Source organism: Caretta caretta, chromosome 5, assembly GCF_965140235.1.
Source record: "Caretta caretta isolate rCarCar2 chromosome 5, rCarCar1.hap1, whole genome shotgun sequence".
NCBI lineage: Eukaryota > Metazoa > Chordata > Testudines > Cheloniidae > Caretta > Caretta caretta.
The window spans coordinates 90,445,476-90,462,952 of NC_134210.1; the positions used below are offsets into that span (position 1 = coordinate 90,445,476).

The following is a 17,477-nucleotide window of genomic DNA, read 5'->3' on the forward strand; positions in this document are numbered from 1 at the left end:
TGGTGCCTAATTACTGCAACTCACTGCCAGTTTTCAACAACTCCATAACTTTTCTTTTTCCCTTATTCCACAAAGATCATAAGAATGAGCAGCTGCTTTGATTTTGTGGTGTCATATATGGGGTGGTAACGATAAAGCTACTCATCCAGTAGAGGAAATGTGCTTATCCTATCACAATTACAAAGAAATGAAAGTAATGGGCAGGGGACAGTCAGGCAGCATAGAATTAAAAGTTTAGAAGTTACATTAAAAAGTTTAGTTGTATGCTCTGACAGATATGCAAGATCAAATATGTAGTTCAATTTCAAGTTCTGGTGAAATACATTCAGTAACCTTGTTTTAACTACACTTGTGACACATACATAACCAGCCCTTCTCCTCATCTCCCTCCTCCATTCCAGGCTCATTACAGCCCTCCCTTTCTTCAAGGCCCCCTCCCTCTACACTGAACTTTTATCCATCGTAGGAAATATTACTTAAACTCATTTGAAACTGTTTCTAATATGGTTTGGCATGCCAGCATGGACACAGCCAAAAGTCTAGAACACTGTTTTAATATAGTTTGGCCAAATTTTGTTGGAAACTATTTTAGCTTGAACCAAGTTTAAACTCAGTTCCTTAGCATAGTATAGCTGGGACCGGCGTCTCAAAGAATCCCTTTTTGTCCTCTTCAAGTTCCCAGCTGCATCTCAATGTTCAACATTGCAGCTACCCCCCTTCTGGCTGAAAAGTAGATGGGACTCCACCCTCCAGGCCTTGTGGAGTCTGTTCTTGTATCAAACAGAAGGTCACTGAAAAGCACTTCTTTCCTTCTTTTGGGGCTGAGTATGCCAACTACAGCACTTTGAATCTCAGCTGGCCATGGGAGGGATGGACCAGGAATCACTCATATTTATGGACATAGGAAGAGAGTGCGTACATTTCCAATTACTTTTGTTTCAAATGTCAATTCTCTTATACTTACAATGACCATTCAAAAACAAAAACAAAACTAGCAATTCTTTGGATTATTTTTACATCTACTATTTTAGAGTGGTGCTTGATTTTTATACAGCACCTCGCACATTCCTACGGGCTTGTTTACACACAAATGTAAAAAGTCACTAGCATCATGTAAACCTCCATCATACCTGGAGCACACAAAACCACTCTAAATATGCAATTTTTTTCAGACATGTGTGTATACACACACATATATACACCCCTCATGTAAACGTGCAGTATGATAGGAAATTAAATATTTGGTAGAACTTATTGATATTTCCTTTTGGATCAGAAGCTTGTAAATTATAGGTTCACAGACTAATCCACACAAATGCATACATTATTCCTTTACTATCTCATGAATCCCCAGTTACAAAATACATTAATGTATTCATTTTTCTCCAATTCATTTTGAAATTACCAAATTGCATCCTTTAGTTCACCATGAAGCTGGTATATCACCCGTGCAATAATGTACTTTGAAGACATTTGTCAAATACTGCAATGCCCATACTAAGGCAACACATCCCAGTAGTTGGCAGCCATGCTATCAACAAGAATTTGGCTACAGAATCAGCAATGATTCATCATACATTCTAGAAGCATTGTAGAAGAAGCAAAATAACACTGCTATTTTAATTCTTTAAAGCTAACAAAGATTTTAAAACAATATTAAAATTAAAAACAGACAGTAAATCCAAAGTGAGAAAAAAAACATTTTTCCTGGTTCTGGTTATTCATTTCCAAATGAATTTTTACTCATTATTGCTTTGTGTTCTAGATAGCAATTTAAAAAAAAAAACACACAAAAACAGCAAAGAAGAGCTATTGAATAGAAAAGTCAGCCTGTTACTTATCTTGCTACACTGTAAATTAAATGTTTAAAATTATAGTAGCCTTAAAGCAAAATTATTTACCCAAAATCACAGGGTTAAGAATCTTGGGAATTAATTTTGACTATGTAAGCAAAACAAAACAAAAACAAAACAACCCACCCTCTTGTAAAGAATTTTTAGGAGTAAACACCAAGCCCGTGCAATCGTGTTTTCAGGAATCCCTCTCCACTACAAATGGAAGATGCTTTCAAACCACACGTTAAAATAAAGTGTCAGCAATGCAGTCACAACATTTATTTCTATACATCTTGTATTTATCTAATTGCCCAGGGACACCCCCTACATTTTCTATTACCCTGCTCTCAAGAGAGAAAAACAATGTTTTTCAGTTAACTGTAGTTTAACATGTCTTTTCATTGGCAAATAAATATCACAGTAACTGTCGATAACCTTTCAAGTACTACAGCATTTCCTAAGTAAAGTGTTCTTATCTTTCTTCTTCAAAATGGCTTTCGCGCTCTTTATTAAATATGAATGTAGTTTCTCTACACAGCAAACACACAGACATTCAAACTTTGCCAATTCATGGTGTTCTTTTCTGTGTAGTCAGCATAGTAGAAGAATATGGTTCTTTGAATGTTTTAAAGTGTGTCCCTTGAAAATGGTTAGAATGTGCTTCCTTTTATTCCATCACATAAATGCACATCAGGAACCCATACCTTTCGGAAAGCCACTTCATCCTGCCTTCGTTTCCTTTTGGTCCTTTTTCTGGCTCTCTGGTTTGCTTGAATCCATTTTGTGACCTGCAGTTCAAAACCATAGTGCTTTTTTAAGAGGAAGATGAGACCTGAGTGCAGCTACCCAGCATGAGTAAGAAACTATAAACAGATTGAAGACATATTTTTCCATTGCTTCATTGGAAAGAAAAAGGAAAAAAAACATAACACTTTTCCAGTCTAGAATGACATGCTCTTAAGTAATCCAGTTAGCACTTGTGCATAGTCAAAATGGGTTTGTTTCCCTTCATCGTATGCAGCATATTTTCCTTTTTGCTCTCTATTTAAACAGCTTTGTTCAGCTTAAGTTTTTTAGTGTAAAGAAAGTATGGCTGATGCCAAGCCGAAAGTTATCATTGTGTGTGCAAAAATCCTAGGGAAAGTCTCTACTCTCTATTTCTTACAACCTGGCTTCAAATAACCGCCACACACTCAACTGTTGTTCCTGAACAGCAATGCATGTTTTAAATGATCAGGTAGTTATTATTTAATAAATAATAATAATACACCTTATATATTTATAAACACATTTATATTCTCCTTTTATAAACAAACTAATTATTTTAAAACTAACACAGGAAGAGGGGATCAGGTGGGAAACCTGGCAGGAGGCAGCTTTGCAAGGACAGAGGTGAGAAGAGAAAACAGTAAACATGAATAATTAAGAGCTGGAAAATGAAAGCGTTCTCCTCACCTCATCATTCACTTGCTGGACTAATCGACACTGGTCCCAAGACTGACACTCTTCCAGCAAAGGCTAAAAGGGAAACAAAGTGCATGTTTATTCAGGTTTTCGAGATTGCCCTTTGTAAATAGGCTCCACTTTTTCCTGCTCCCTCCCCTCCAAATACAGCCTCCCTGATCTGATGCAAAACTTTGATCTCTCAGATTTCCCCTGCACAGCAAAGCACAGGCTTTTCCCTCCCAGCCACTTACAAAAGTCTTAACACTTTTTAATTTTTTTTTGGAGGGTGGGGGCTAAGAGGAGAGGTTTACCTTGATTTGAGATCTGCACTGAGATCCCACTTCTCTTCAGCAGCTCCCCCCCGCTCCGCTTGCTGCTTCCCACGGCACACGCGGCCGGCATTTGTTATTTTGCTGTGGCTGCTGTCGGTTTGGTGAGTAGCACCGGCCAGTCTGTTTTGCACGTATTTATGTATTTTGTATGGTCCCTCTCCTCTCTGCGATGCATCCCCAGGCTGATGGGAGTGAGCCCTGCCTCCCTCTTTCAGCAGAGCAGCACTAGAAACCTCCTTAGGAAATGAAACACCTAAGGGGGTGCCCTTGCCCCTCCCTCCCCAGTGCGCCAGTCTCTTAGAGCTGAGACGGAGAGGAGGAGCCTGTCTTAAAGGTATAGAGACTGGAGTGAGCCGTTAACCCACCACTTAAAGGTGTGGAGAGATCACAGCTCTTAATTTGTCCAGCACTGTGGCACAACAATTTGATTTTTCCCTATGGAAACCTTTTCCTCCATAAAATATTTAAATGGTTAAATTCACTGTAGTGTCCTAAGCATCTCCAGGGCCTTTTGGATTCAAACTCCAGGATAAAGGATCATATATATTAGAGATGGACCTGGGTATATGCATATGAGTGCATGCATATGGGTGCAGATTCAAACTTCCTTAAAGTTATATGGGGTATTGATATTGGGTGATCTGGTTTAGCTCATTATAAAGACAAGAGCTGAGTCATGATTTCTGGATCCAGATCCAAACTATCCCAGTATGCATCCGATGAAGTGAGCTGTAGCTCACGAAAGCTCATGCTCAAATAAATTGGTTAGTCTCTAAGGTGCCACAAGTACTCCTTTTCTTTTTGCGAATACAGACTAACCACGGCTGCTCCTCTGAAACCAACATTCTGCTGGCATTCATGAATGGGTGCTGTAGTTCAGCCTATTAGACAGACAGACCCAATTTTCCCAAACTGAACTACCAGATCTGAACTACCTCAACATTTTTTGGGGGTGGAGTGCTTCAGTTTGGACTGCTTCCTATCCTATTCCAGAGGAAGGTTTTCAGGTATTTTCTCCTCCTCTGCCCACCGTAGGCCACAATATCTCAAGGAACAGATTCAGTATTTAGGATAATTTTTCAATAGTTTTCTTTGACGTCAAAGGAATCCAAAATTATGTCAGGTGACTCCCTCGGAGACTCTGAAGTGCATTTTTAACGCAAGATCTGAGTTCCCTTTTTGCTTACCATCCTTCCATAGCATTAGTCATATCACAGCATAGCAAACTCCTCATTTAGGTCCCAATTCAGCAAATCACCTCTACCTCAGCAAAGATCTCAAGCAGATAGTTAAATTACGCATGGAATTTAACCACATATTTAGATGTTTTATTAATAGGGATGGACTTAAAGATACCAGTTCAGCAAAGCTTAAGTCCAATGTGAATTCTGAGTAAAGGCAAAATCAAGCAACTTGGGCCAGAAAAAGTTGAAATTCACAAGTTGGAATTTTGTTTATGCTTTCATAATTTTCAATGTTAAATACAACAGGTACAAAAGGGTGACTCTGTAAATTAATCACATCTGGTTCAATCAAAAAGATCTTGGAAAGGTACTTTCAATCTTTTAAAAATAATTTTTACTTAGTATAACAATTCCTTGAAAGCTTGAAATAGAAATCTGTGCTATCTGAAAAGAAAAAGGAGCATCAAAGCATTTGTTTTAGCAAACCCTCCCACATATAGAATTGGATGGACTCTGAAAACAGATGTAAGTAAAGTAAGGCAGGTCAAATTAGTGCCCACTAAATCTTGACAGTATCCCTTTAACTTTATCACTTTCCTTTAAACAACAAAAAAAAGTCTGTCCTACCCTTTTTTGCTTTATTGCCACAACATCCTTCTTTCAAGATCAAAAGCTTCAGATCAAAGCCAAGATCAAACTCCATACTTTAAATAGAAGCAACTTTGCCATGAAGTATTACACAAAGAATAACTTCTTAGAAGAGATATCACAGTGGAAAAATCTTATTTCAGCCTTTTTTTTCACACTCACAACAGGGCTCCTTAAAAAGTGCATTGACGTAGCATTTCTGTTTTGTAAAAATACAACAGGTCTGCCACTCTGAAAGCTGCCATAAAATAACTCTTTAGCTTCCTGTGCATTCAAATGGAGAAAGAATATTATATCGTGATTCAAAAAGAGGATGATCAAAAACATAAAAGTAAACAAAGGAAAATATGTTCCTGGAATAAGTGCAACCACTTTAAAGAATTCAACAACGTTAGATCAGTTTCTGAGTTAGATCATCCCCTCCCACAGAGAAAGTTGTGGGAAGACAAGTGTCACAGGCATCAAGAAACTGAAGTTATTCAAACAATCCCACCTTCTTCCCCACCATGAGAGAGAGATTCTAAAGCAGTGGTTCTCAAACTTTTGTACTGGTGACCCCTTTCACATAGCAAGCCTCTGAGTGCGACCCCTCTTATAAATTAAAAACACTTTAAAATATATTTAACACCATTATAAATGCTGGCGGCTAAGCAGGGTTTGGGATGGAGGCTGACAGCTCGCAACCCTCCATGTAATAACCTCGCGACCCCCTGAGGGGTCCCAACCCCCCCGTTTGAGAACCCCTGTTCTAAAGAAATGGATTTGCAGAGGAGACAATCTCCCAAACGCGTAGATACCAGGAGGAAAAACCCTAGACATGCAAAGACATGCAGGCTGACTCCCCTCTGCCCCCTAATGGCTGCACAGCCACTGAGGGGAACTCAACAGGAATTATTGTTTGTATTGCACTAGCGCCTGGAGGGCCGAATAAGGAGTTGGGGTCCCATTGTGCTAGCTGTGGTACACACCATAACTCAAGTAGCCCCTCCCCCAACAAGCTTGCAATCTAAGCATAAGATAAAAGATAACACGTTGATATAACAAACAGAAGGATAAGCACAAGGTAACGGTGAGAGGATTATGATGAGAGTAATAAGCAATGGTCATAGCACACCATCTATCTAGTCAACCATTAACTAGACTTAATGGTGCTTCAGACAGATTTAACTCCTTATCAGACTTGGAAATCCATAGATATAGTGAAAGATAGTGTGGTGGAGAACAGCTTGCCACCTGCTCTACTCCTTCATACCCCCTGTGACGAAGCAGGACTGTTCTTAATGTTTCCTCTGAATATTGTGGGGGTGCCTCAGTTTCCCCTATGTAGTTCTTAAGTATCTAGGTGGTGGGATAAGGGTGCATGGTCATTGCAGAGCCCTAGAGGGCAGGTGTGTGCAGGGGTTTGGACACAGGGTGAATGGCCAACACCCTGTTTCCTGGCAGCTGATGGCCTGGGCCCTTCCCCCCTGCAAGGTGAGAGCTAAAGTTGGAGAACAAAGGAATCAGGTGCCTTCCTGGCCCGGGAAAGGGACAAAGCCCAGAGGAGGAGGGGCTGGAGAGAGTTTCAGTTTGGGGCTGGCTGGGGACATGGAGTGAAGTGTAGACGTGGTTGTCTGGCTCACTGGCCCCCCAAAATGGACCTGGTTGAGGGGTCCTGTTCTTTGCACTTACAAGCTCTGTTTTAGACCATGTTCCTGTCATCTAATAAACCTCTGTTTTACTGGCTGGCTGAGAGTAATGTCTGACTGTGAAGTTGGGGTGCAGGACCCTCTGACTTCCCCAGGACGCCACCTGGGTGGAGTCACTGTGGGAAGTGCACGGAGGGGCAGAGGATGCTGAATGCTCTGAGGTCAGACCCAGGAAGGTGGAAGTTGTGTGAGCTGTGTGTCCTGAAGACAGTCTGCTCACAGAAAGGAGACTTCCCCCAGATTCCTGACTGGCTTCGTAGGGAGCAGTTCCAGAGCATCGCCCGGGCACTCCATGACACTCTCACAATCCCATGTAGCTCCAGAAATGAAGGGGACAAACCAGTCCTATGTTTCATTTTTCAATTAGAAGAAAATACTCTCAGATCCCAAGCAGAGCTGTCCTAGATAATGACAAGATTTGACACAATTACCCACCCATCTAAAAGTATGCTAGAATCCTTTGCACTTTCAGCAGTATGATGAAAGCATAATTGGATTTTGATATATATGGGTAGAGATGCAGCATTAAATCAACTGGGTGCAAAATGTCCCTAATATTCTGAAGCCTCCTTATACCTGGTGGCTTAGCTTAAAAACCAGTGCTTAAAACCAGGCCTGAACCCACACATAAAATGTACATTTAGGATGGTTTAGAACACTGTAGGATACATCTGTATTGCAGAGGTTTGCTTAACTTTAAATGGAGATGGCGGAACTTGCTTTGAACTGTTCAAGCTGTGATTGCTACTAATGACATTTTCTGAATCAATAGAAGACTTTCATTGACATGTACTTCCCTTTACATATTGTAACCACATTGTCCCCAGCTTCCACCTGTCTAGGATCTCTGATGCAGAAATATTCAATATTGATAAACTAAAAAAGTCATCCGACCTAAGGTGAACTCCATTTAAATACTCTCTGACTTGTCAATAGCTTTCAGAGACTAGAAGACGTGGGGAGGAAAAGAACTGAAGAGGAAAGTGTAAAACTGTTTCCTGTAAATGAATTTCAGAAGATCTTTTACGAAGTGGAAGAAAGGGACAGGTTGTCCAGTTGAGCCTGACCTTCCAGCCTCATCTCTAGAGGCCTGAGGTCTGATTTTCCTCTCAATTACCCCAATTCTTTATCAGCATTATAAATGCTCCCAAGTACATTATACATACAGTTATAAAAAGGTACATAGTAAAGCTATAGCACACAGAAGAGACAGAGAGAACTGTAAAGGTTTTAGAGTCACAATTCTGCAATGGCATCTATACTTTCAAGAGGATCTTGGTGAGATGCCCTGTAAGCTTGGAAGATATTTGGCTTCATCCTCCTAAAACGCAAGATTTTGCATCACTCAGTATAATACCAAGACATCATTGAACTTCCAGTTTTGTTCAAGTTCTGTGGAAGTAGAACTTTACTGTCCTGACTGCATTTAAAGGGTGAAATCCTGGTTTCAATGAAGTCAGTAGGTGTTTTCCCATTGATGTCAGTGGAGTCAGGATTTTACCCCAAGTCTGTAATTGTTTTTCCAAGACATGAATGGATTTGAGATAAAAAAAAGACAAAGACATTTTGACTAGTTTAAATTGGAAGATTAATTTCTCTTAAGAACAAAGACAAGCTGTGGCCTCAGCACCAGCTGGTGTGGACTTCAGGCTGCTTGATGGAAAAAGGCCTAACATTCACAAACACTCTAACTCTCATGATAGCCACAAAAAAAAAAAAAAAAAAAAAGCAAACTTTAGAGTCAGAAAATACCTGGGATCCCTTACCCAATGGCTCACAAGGTGATTTAATAATAGTTTCAAATACTAAATTGAGGCTCCAGTGTTCCATTGGGCATTGGATTTAGGGGCTTTGAAACCATGTTGCTTTCAGAATTTCGGAGCTGTGACTGAAGAAGCAGGCTAGAACTGGAAAGGAGGAGATGAATGGTACCCTTGGGCTGAGACTTCCAATGAACTACAGCTCAGACCATTATAAAAATCAAAACGAAGGAAATCCAGAATATTTTATGTGGACTGTCTCAGGGGAGTTCAGTTTCGACCTCATGCACCAAACATACCATGTCCTCCAAAAAGAAAAGGAGTACTTGTGGCACCTTAGAGACTAACCTATTTATTTGAGCATAAGCTTTCGTGAGCTACAGCTCACTTCATCGGATGCATACTGTGGAAAGTGGGGGGGGGAGAAAACCTGGATTTGTGCTGGAAATGGCCCAACTTGATTATCATACACATTGTAAGGAAAGTGATCACTTTAGATAAGCTATTACCAGCAGGAGAGTAGGGTGGGGGGAGAGAAAACCTTTTGTAGTGGTAAACACCCATTTTTTCATGCTTTGTGTGTATAAAAAGATCTTCTATACTTTCCACAGTATGCATCCGATGAAGTGAGCTGTAGCTCACGAAAGCTTATGCTCAAATAAATTGGTTAGTCTCTAAGGTGCCACAAGTACTCCTTTTCTTTTTGCAAATACAGACTAATACGGCTGTTACTCTGAAACATGTCCTCCAAGTGTCCCTGTAAGCTTTGGTGGTGGACGGTTTTCTGTATTTGAGATCAAGCAGCTCTTGAACATACCCATATTCTGTCCAGATTCCATGCAGGGAGCCTCAGTTATTGTAAGTCCCTGTGAACACCTGTGCCCTTCAAGAGACTCTTTGTTGTTGCTCTCTCTCACTGCTAGCATGATGTGACCAGTATCCTCCCTTGTGCACATTCCTATGTACACATACCACTTTCAGGCCAGACTTGCTCTTCTTGAAAATCCTTCTTCCTGTGCACTCATCTGAGGAGAAAGACAGAAGCCTGACAAAGCAGACAATGTTGTGGATGTATTTTCAAAACCCCTTCTAGAACACTCAGATCACCACCTTTGAAAATTCCCCTCCATATCTGTGTTACAAGCCACTCTATTAGTAGCCAGGCCATCAGAGAGAGGGTTCCCAGGTAGGGATGGATTGACATGTCTGCCTATTGAGCAATTATCCAAGACCAGATTCATAGCCTGATGGGGAAAAAAATTCTTGGCCATCTATGAGACAGATGAGAACTGTACTTGATGTGGCCTGTAATAGTAGTTTATAAAATGCTTGAATACCCTTCTCTCCTGAGCTTCATAAACACACACCTTTTAAATATCCTGGCTCAATGGGGATGGATGCCCAGAGCTTTGGAAAGGTAGTATTTTATTTTCCACACCTACCACTTCTACACCTCTACACTAAAAATAGCTGGCATATTATTTTCCAAAGCAGCTCTTGATTTTTATTATTTTATATGCTGAAACAAATGTCAAAAGAGATGGAAACACTAGTGTTATTCTAAACTTTAAAGATTTGGGCTATGTTTGGAAGGCTACTGCTATAATTATCCTAAAAGAAAAGCTGTTTGTTTGCAAGGTAACTCACACACTATTTAAATCCTCTACGAATTGTTTCAGTTGGCCAAGGAAAACAATGGGCAAAGTAAGAATTAATTGGCTGCTAATCTCTGTGTTTTTCTTAGGATGTTTTTGCAAGCAATGGATTAAAATCAACGTTTAATGCTACACAGTCCCAGCTGAAACCATATTAGGAGAGCCTCAGCTAAAAATCTCTGCAAAAAAAGGACCTGTCCTCCCACTCTTTGCTATGTTTCCACCCCCTGCATATGTAGGTGGGAGAGTGGGAGCTTGGGAATGTGAATTTGATCCAGCACTGATCAGCCAGGCAGCAAACTCTTATTGTTCTTTAGATACCAAACATAACTAGGGATAAGCCCAGTCATTCTCCACATAACACAGCTTTTGTGCTCAGCAGTGCGATTAACAGAAAAGGGAACCACAAAGAGCTTTTAGAGCTTTATTAAACTTGTCATAAATAACATATTCTAATGCACAAATCTTAGGAATTCAGTTCACATTTATATTAGAAATGAAAAAAAATATTTAAAATAAACTTCCCCTTCAGGCCTTTTGCAGTTACTCATTCAGGTTTATGTACCATTTTTGTTCTCTGTTGTACATATATTATACTGTAAGAAAACTGAAAGGGAGAGATGAGAATCTTACTGTTTCTGATTTATGTTAGAGCAGGGATCGGCAACCTTTGGCACATGGCCCGCCAGGGAAAGCTCCTGGCAGGCTGGGCCAGTTTGTTTACCTGCAGCATCTGCAGGTTCGGCCAATCGCAGCTCCCACTGGCTGCAGTTCGCCGTCCCAGGCCAATGGGGACTGCGGGAAGCAGCACGGGCCGAGGGATGTGCTGGTCGCCCTACCCGCAGCCCCCATTTGCCTGGGACAGTAAACCATGGCCAGTTGGAAGCTGCGATCGGCCGAACCTGCAGACGCTGCAGGTAAACAAACTTACCCTGATGGGCCATGTGCCAAAGGTTGCCGATCCCTGGATTAAACAATACTTGAAGTTTTTAGCAGGTCACTAAACTGAAGCCAGTGATTTATACTAAGGAGTCTCATTTAGTATTCATGGGTGTGAATTTTTTGGCATAAAAACTAAAACTACTTCTTACTTCTCTAGCACTTTCTAATCAAGGATATGGAAACTGAGGCACAAAGAAGTTAAGGCCAACATTCTCAAACATGGCAGCTAAGGTTGAACACCTAAATCTATATTAGGCACTTGATTTGCAGAGGTGAGGTGAACTCATTTATTAATCTAAATGAGTTTAGGTGCCTAACATCAGCACCATATTTGCAAATTTTAGCCTAAGTGATTGCTCAGGTCACATAGGGAGTCTGTGTTATAACCATTAATTAGATTCTGTGCATTAACCAAAAGACCCTCTGTGATGTTACGCCCCATATTCTTCATAGAAATATGCTTATGATATGAATATGGCATAACTAAGATGTATTTTAAGCAAGATGGGTCTTGTGAGATATCATTGGAAAGATTATGATTTACTGAATGTGATTATCCAATGTATCATTTCTGTATCTGGAGTTAGGAATATTGACTATGTAACAATTACAACTGTGGTTATACCTGGGGAACACCCACCAGACAGTAATCTATCAGCCTGGATGGGCCATTAGGAAAGACAATGGGTCTTTAAAGATGCTGATCTCCCATCTTCCTGTAGTTCCTTCCTGTGGACATTACAAATAAGCCTTATCTCATGGTTGCTTTAACACTGCAAAAAGAAAAGGAGTACTTGTGGCACCTTAGAGACTAACCAATTTATTTGAGCATAAGCTTTCGTGAGCTACAGCTCACTTCATCGGATGCATACTGTCAAGGTTCCTCCCCCACTCTGAACTCTAGGGTACAGATGTGGGGACCTGCATGAAAACCTCCTAAGCTTACTTTTACCAGCTTAGGTTAAAACTTCCCCAAGGTACAAATTAATTTTATCCTTTGTCCTTGGAATATCCACTGCCACCACCAAACTCTAACTGGGTTTACTGGGAAACGTAGTTTGGACATGTCTTTCCCCTCAAAATCCTCCCAACCCTTGCACCCCACTTCCTGGGAAAGGTTTGGTTAAAATCCTCACCAATTTGCATAGGTGACCACAGACCCAAACCCTTGGATCTGAGAACAATGAAAAAGCATTCAGTTTTCTTACAAGAAGACTTTTAATAGAAATAGAAGTAAATAGAAGTAAAGGAATCACCTATGTAAAATCAGGATGGTAGATACCTTACAGGGTAATTAGATTCAAAACATAGAGAATCCCTCTAGGCAAAACCTTAAGTTACAAAAAAGACACACAGACAGAAATAGTCATTCTATTCAGCACAGTTCTTTTCCCAACCATTTAAAGAAATCATAATCTAACACATACCTAGCTAGATTACTTACTAAAAGTTCTAAGACTCCATTCCTGTTCTATCCCCAGCAAAAGCAGTGTACTGACAGACACAGACCCTTTGTTTCTCTCTCTCCTCCCAGCTTTTGAAAGTATCTTGTCTCCTCATTGGTCATTTTGGTCAAGTGCCAGCGAGGTTACCTTTAGCTTCTTAACCCTTTGCAAGTGAGAGGATTTTTCCTCTGGCCAGGAGGGATTTTAAAGGGGTTTACCCTTCCCTTTATATTTATGACACATACTGTGGATGAAGTGAGCTGTAGCTCACGAAACCTTATGCTCAAATAAAATTCTACACTTTCCACCGTATGCATCCGATGAAGTGAGCTGTAGCTCACGAAAGCTTATGCTCAAATAAATTGGTTAGTCTCTAAGGTGCCACAAGTACTCCTTTTCTTTTTGCGAATACAGACTAACACGGCTGTTACTCTGAAACCTGTCATTTAACACTGCAAGGTCATGTGATGATGTCACTTGGTATGAAATACCACCTTGGACACTGCTGGTACTTTTCCACTGAAGAAGGAGGGTAGCGATCAAACAGGGAAACAAAAGATTCCCGCCATATGTAAATTATATTTAAGGCTAGAAAGTGAATTAATCAAGGTCGCCAGTTCTTCACTGAATCCCCACCCAGGATGACTGCTGTAACCACCCAAGACTGATCTGGGAAGAAAGGACTGGGACCCGGGCTGAGACAGAGGTCTAGCCTGTGAAGAGAAATTTCTGGAACTCTAAGCTGCAGAAACTCTGCAACCTGCCTTAAACAACATTTAGGGTGAGAAATTACTATTTGTAACCAGTTTCTTTAGTGAATTAAGCTTAGGGTGCATGTTTGTTTATTTTGCTCAGTAATCTGCTTTGTTCTGTTTGCTATCCCTTATCACTTAAAATTTAACTTTTGTAGTTAATAAACTCATTTCTTGTCTATTCCAAAACCCAGTTTGTGCAATTCATAACTGGGGCTGGAAGCAAAAAGCTGTGCATATCTTCCTCCACATTGAGAGAGAGGGCGAATTTCATGAGCTTACGCTATGTAGATCACTATACAGTGCAAGACAATATAATTTTGGGTTTACACTCCAGAGGGGGTATGCACCAAAGCGCTGGGCAATTCCCTGAGCTGAGCCCTCCCACACAGAGCTGAGTGCAGACTCTGTGTGATTATACAGCTGTGTGTGTCCCTGCCTGTGTGTGTGCTGGAGAGGGGGGCTTGAGAGCCTGACACAGCAGCACAGAGTGGGGGAGGGGACCCATGCTGGTGGGATGCCAGCACATCAGGTGGCACTTCCATACATAATTTTCTATTATAAAATCATATGCAATAATGATCAGAATAAGCAGAGAATCAAAATGGCATATTATTTTAAATTTCTCCAAAACTACAACAGATTTTTTTAAACTTTGTATGATATAACATACATCTTAACACTCTAAAATTCAAGTCTGGGGCATTTTTTACATTTAATTATTTATAATTATGTCTAAACCACTCAATAAACAAAATATGTCCATTTCTGGATCCTACCCTATTAGTACCTTAAGTACAGTCGGTAGAAACATGTAAGTGAAATTCATAAAATTACACTGTATGTTAAGAACCATCTTTAATTCAGATCAATGTAAGTCTTACCTACAAAATTAACATTTACCTACAGTATACTTTATATAATGATAACTTGCCAAATATAAAATAATATTGCCTGCATCAAATTCTTCATATACAGTAGTTAATTGACTTGGCTATTGTCTTCATATCCCTTTAAAAGGGCATGATCAAGAGTAAAAGTGTATAGAAACGTTTTGTTTGCACAATCTATCTTGGTCGGTTTCTGTTCATGATTCATCTGGATCTATGCACCTTACAATATGCTACAATTTGTTTCAGTGCATTTCTATACATCACAAAATCTCATCCTCCTGAGTGTTTATTTAGACGGCTGAAAATGAGATGGAGTGTTAACAGAACTTCTAATTTCTGAAATGACAGACCACCAATGAATTTTATTTTTAAAGGTTTGTTTCATCCTTATTATTATTAGAGATTCAACTAGCCAATTTATTGTATTGACCTACACTAATTTAAATACATTAAGAGCATTTTAAGGATCATTTAATTTCCCACTCTGCAAACAGTTTAGTATCCCAAGGTGACCATTATTCTTGAGGGCAACTATCTATTTTTCAAACGATATCTATCACCAAGCGCAAGTATTTTTCACATATAATTAGCAATTAAGATTTCTTCAGATTATATCTCAAAATATCAATTATATACTCTGCAGTGATTTGAAAATGCATGCACACGTCTCCGTGTTCTGTTAGGCCAAAAAATAGTTTGAGGTTAGTTATGTAGCAAGTTTGAGCATTAAAGCAACAGCATGTTATTCTTGGGACCAGTACTCACAAGATTTGAAATGAATCTAACAGAGTCACTATTCATCTTCACAGAGTGAAAAAAATCTAAAAACCCTATGCCAAATCATGGGGTTGAATAAACTTTGTCTACTAAGCAGAAGTTCATATTGCCAATGCCTACAATATGGAGAGGATATGGCACATATGGAGAGGATTTCAGTTGTTTGTTGCCTTCCCCATCAAATATTTACAAATATCACATGTGCTGGAAATGGCCCACCTGATGATCACTTTAGATAAGCTATTACCAGCAGGATAGTGGGGTGGGAGGAGGTATTATTTCATATTCTCTGTGTATATATAAAGTCTGCTGCAGTTTCCACGGTATGCATCCGATGAAGTGAGCTGTAGCTCACGAAAGCTCATGATCAAATAAATTGGTTAGTCTCTAAGGTGCCACAAGTACTCCTTTTCTTTTTGCGAATACAGACTAACACGGCTGTTACTCTGAAACATTCAGACAGAAATCTTAGAGGTAAAACATGACAAGAAATACCAAGGATTAAGTTACATAGTTCAGTGGAAACACTGACCCTGAAGGAGTTACTTCTTTGCTGAATGCCTGTCTACACACACTGTAAAACTTAGATAAACAAATGATAACTATCTTCTAGAGGTGTAAGGGGAGCACTCCTTTTTAATGGCATTTGGATTTGGTCAGTTTGTTAGTAATTGACTGTTAACTATTAATTTATGATGCATCATCTATGCAGTCTATCCTAAGAGCCCCTTAGTCATCATTCTCTCTTAGTAATAGGAAACAGGAAATCTATAAAGTTTGTAAGTGGGACAACAGCCAGGAACTGGCCTTAGTAACAACCTATTATTCATAGTAAATAAAGGTGTTGGTGTAACATGCCCCAAAAGTTTATATAACCAATGAAAGACATTCCTTACATCAATTTTTGGCATTTCACAATTTATATTTTTCCTGGATTGTTTAACTGGCTCATGAAGTTTGGCCCTCAAGCTGGACAGTCTAAGAGCCAGCCAGATATAAAACTATGATACTTGCTGAAATAATCTAAACCATGTAGAAAATAGCAAGAACATGTAGAAAATAAAGAACCTTAACAACCATGAATAAACGAATATCAACTAGTGGAAGAATTTTCTTGACCTTACATCTTTGGAGAGCAGTGTGCACATGGTATATTCATTTTCAAACAACACTAGAAGATGGGTCTTAAATGACAGATTATGCATAGAATGCCATATAATTGTGAATGCTACTGAAAAGCATTTTCATCCAAGAAACAAAACCAGCAGAGGAAAAGTAGGGAGAGGGATAGCTCAGTGGTTTGGAGCATTGGCCTGCTAAACCCAGGGTTGTGAGTTCAATCCTTTAGGGGGCCATTTGGGATCTGGGGCAAAAATTGGGGATTGGTCCTGCTTTGAGCAGGGGATTGGACTAGATGATCTCCTGAGGTCCCTTCCAACCCCGATATTCTATGATTCTAAGGAAACAAAGGTTTAAAAAGACTAAAACAAACATGGCACAATTCTTAATAGTCTCTAGGAGGAGTTTATGTTCAGTTGTTCATTCAGAATTAGTGGCTCTATTCTGCCACTCATGCTCATGTGGAATACTGCATACTGGAATCAAGTAGAGCAAATGTGGAATCAAGTCCTAAGTAGGAACAGAAAGAGACAAGCTGGGCAAGAGGGCGAGAGAGCAGGAAGAAGGGTACTGTCAACGCATGCAATCTGATTGTGGTATTTGCTGTTTTGGCCACTGTATTGTTAGCAAAGAGCGAAGTTGAATGCAGGATAAGTTGAACAAGTAGAATTTTATTAGACTCCGTGCACTGCTCTGTCTACATAGCTGTGTTTCTTCTAGCCTAACTCCATTAGTTTCTCAGTTCCCCTGCTGTGTCACCCATAACAGTTCTTCCGGGGAACATGGACCCTCTGGCTCTGGCCCAGGCCTACACTTAAAATTTAGATCAAGCTAACTATGTTGTTCAGGGGTTTGTAAAAATTCACACCCTCAGCACCACAGACCTAGTTACCACTGCTCAGGGAGGTGGATTACCTACATTGACGGAAAAGCTCCTTCTGTCACTGTAGGAAGTGTCTATACTGCAGCGCTACAGTGGCATAGCTATAGTGCTGCAGCTG

General features: G+C 40.0%; 1 protein-coding gene across 26 annotated transcripts in view; it reads right to left on the minus strand.

Moving 5' to 3' along the window:
* The window catches only part of AOPEP (aminopeptidase O (putative)), a 412,311-nt gene that overhangs the window by 107,198 nt on the left and 287,636 nt on the right, over positions 1 to 17,477 (minus strand). For 23 of the 26 annotated variants that reach the window (XR_012668547.1, XM_075128662.1, XM_075128663.1 and 20 more), the window contains 2 exons: positions 3,291 to 3,353; positions 2,540 to 2,623 (listed from right to left, as the gene is read on the minus strand). The exons of 2 other annotated variants lie outside the window; for them this stretch is intronic. Coding sequence is in view for 22 of the 24 variants with exons in the window: in XM_075128662.1 (XP_074984763.1) it covers positions 2,540 to 2,623; positions 3,291 to 3,353 (147 nt within the window). In the remaining 2 variants the exon portion in view is untranslated. Of the gene's footprint in view, positions 1 to 2,539; positions 2,624 to 3,290; positions 3,354 to 9,710; positions 9,919 to 17,477 lie in introns of those variants that run through there. One more of the 26 variants, XR_012668548.1, reaches the window with a different exon arrangement.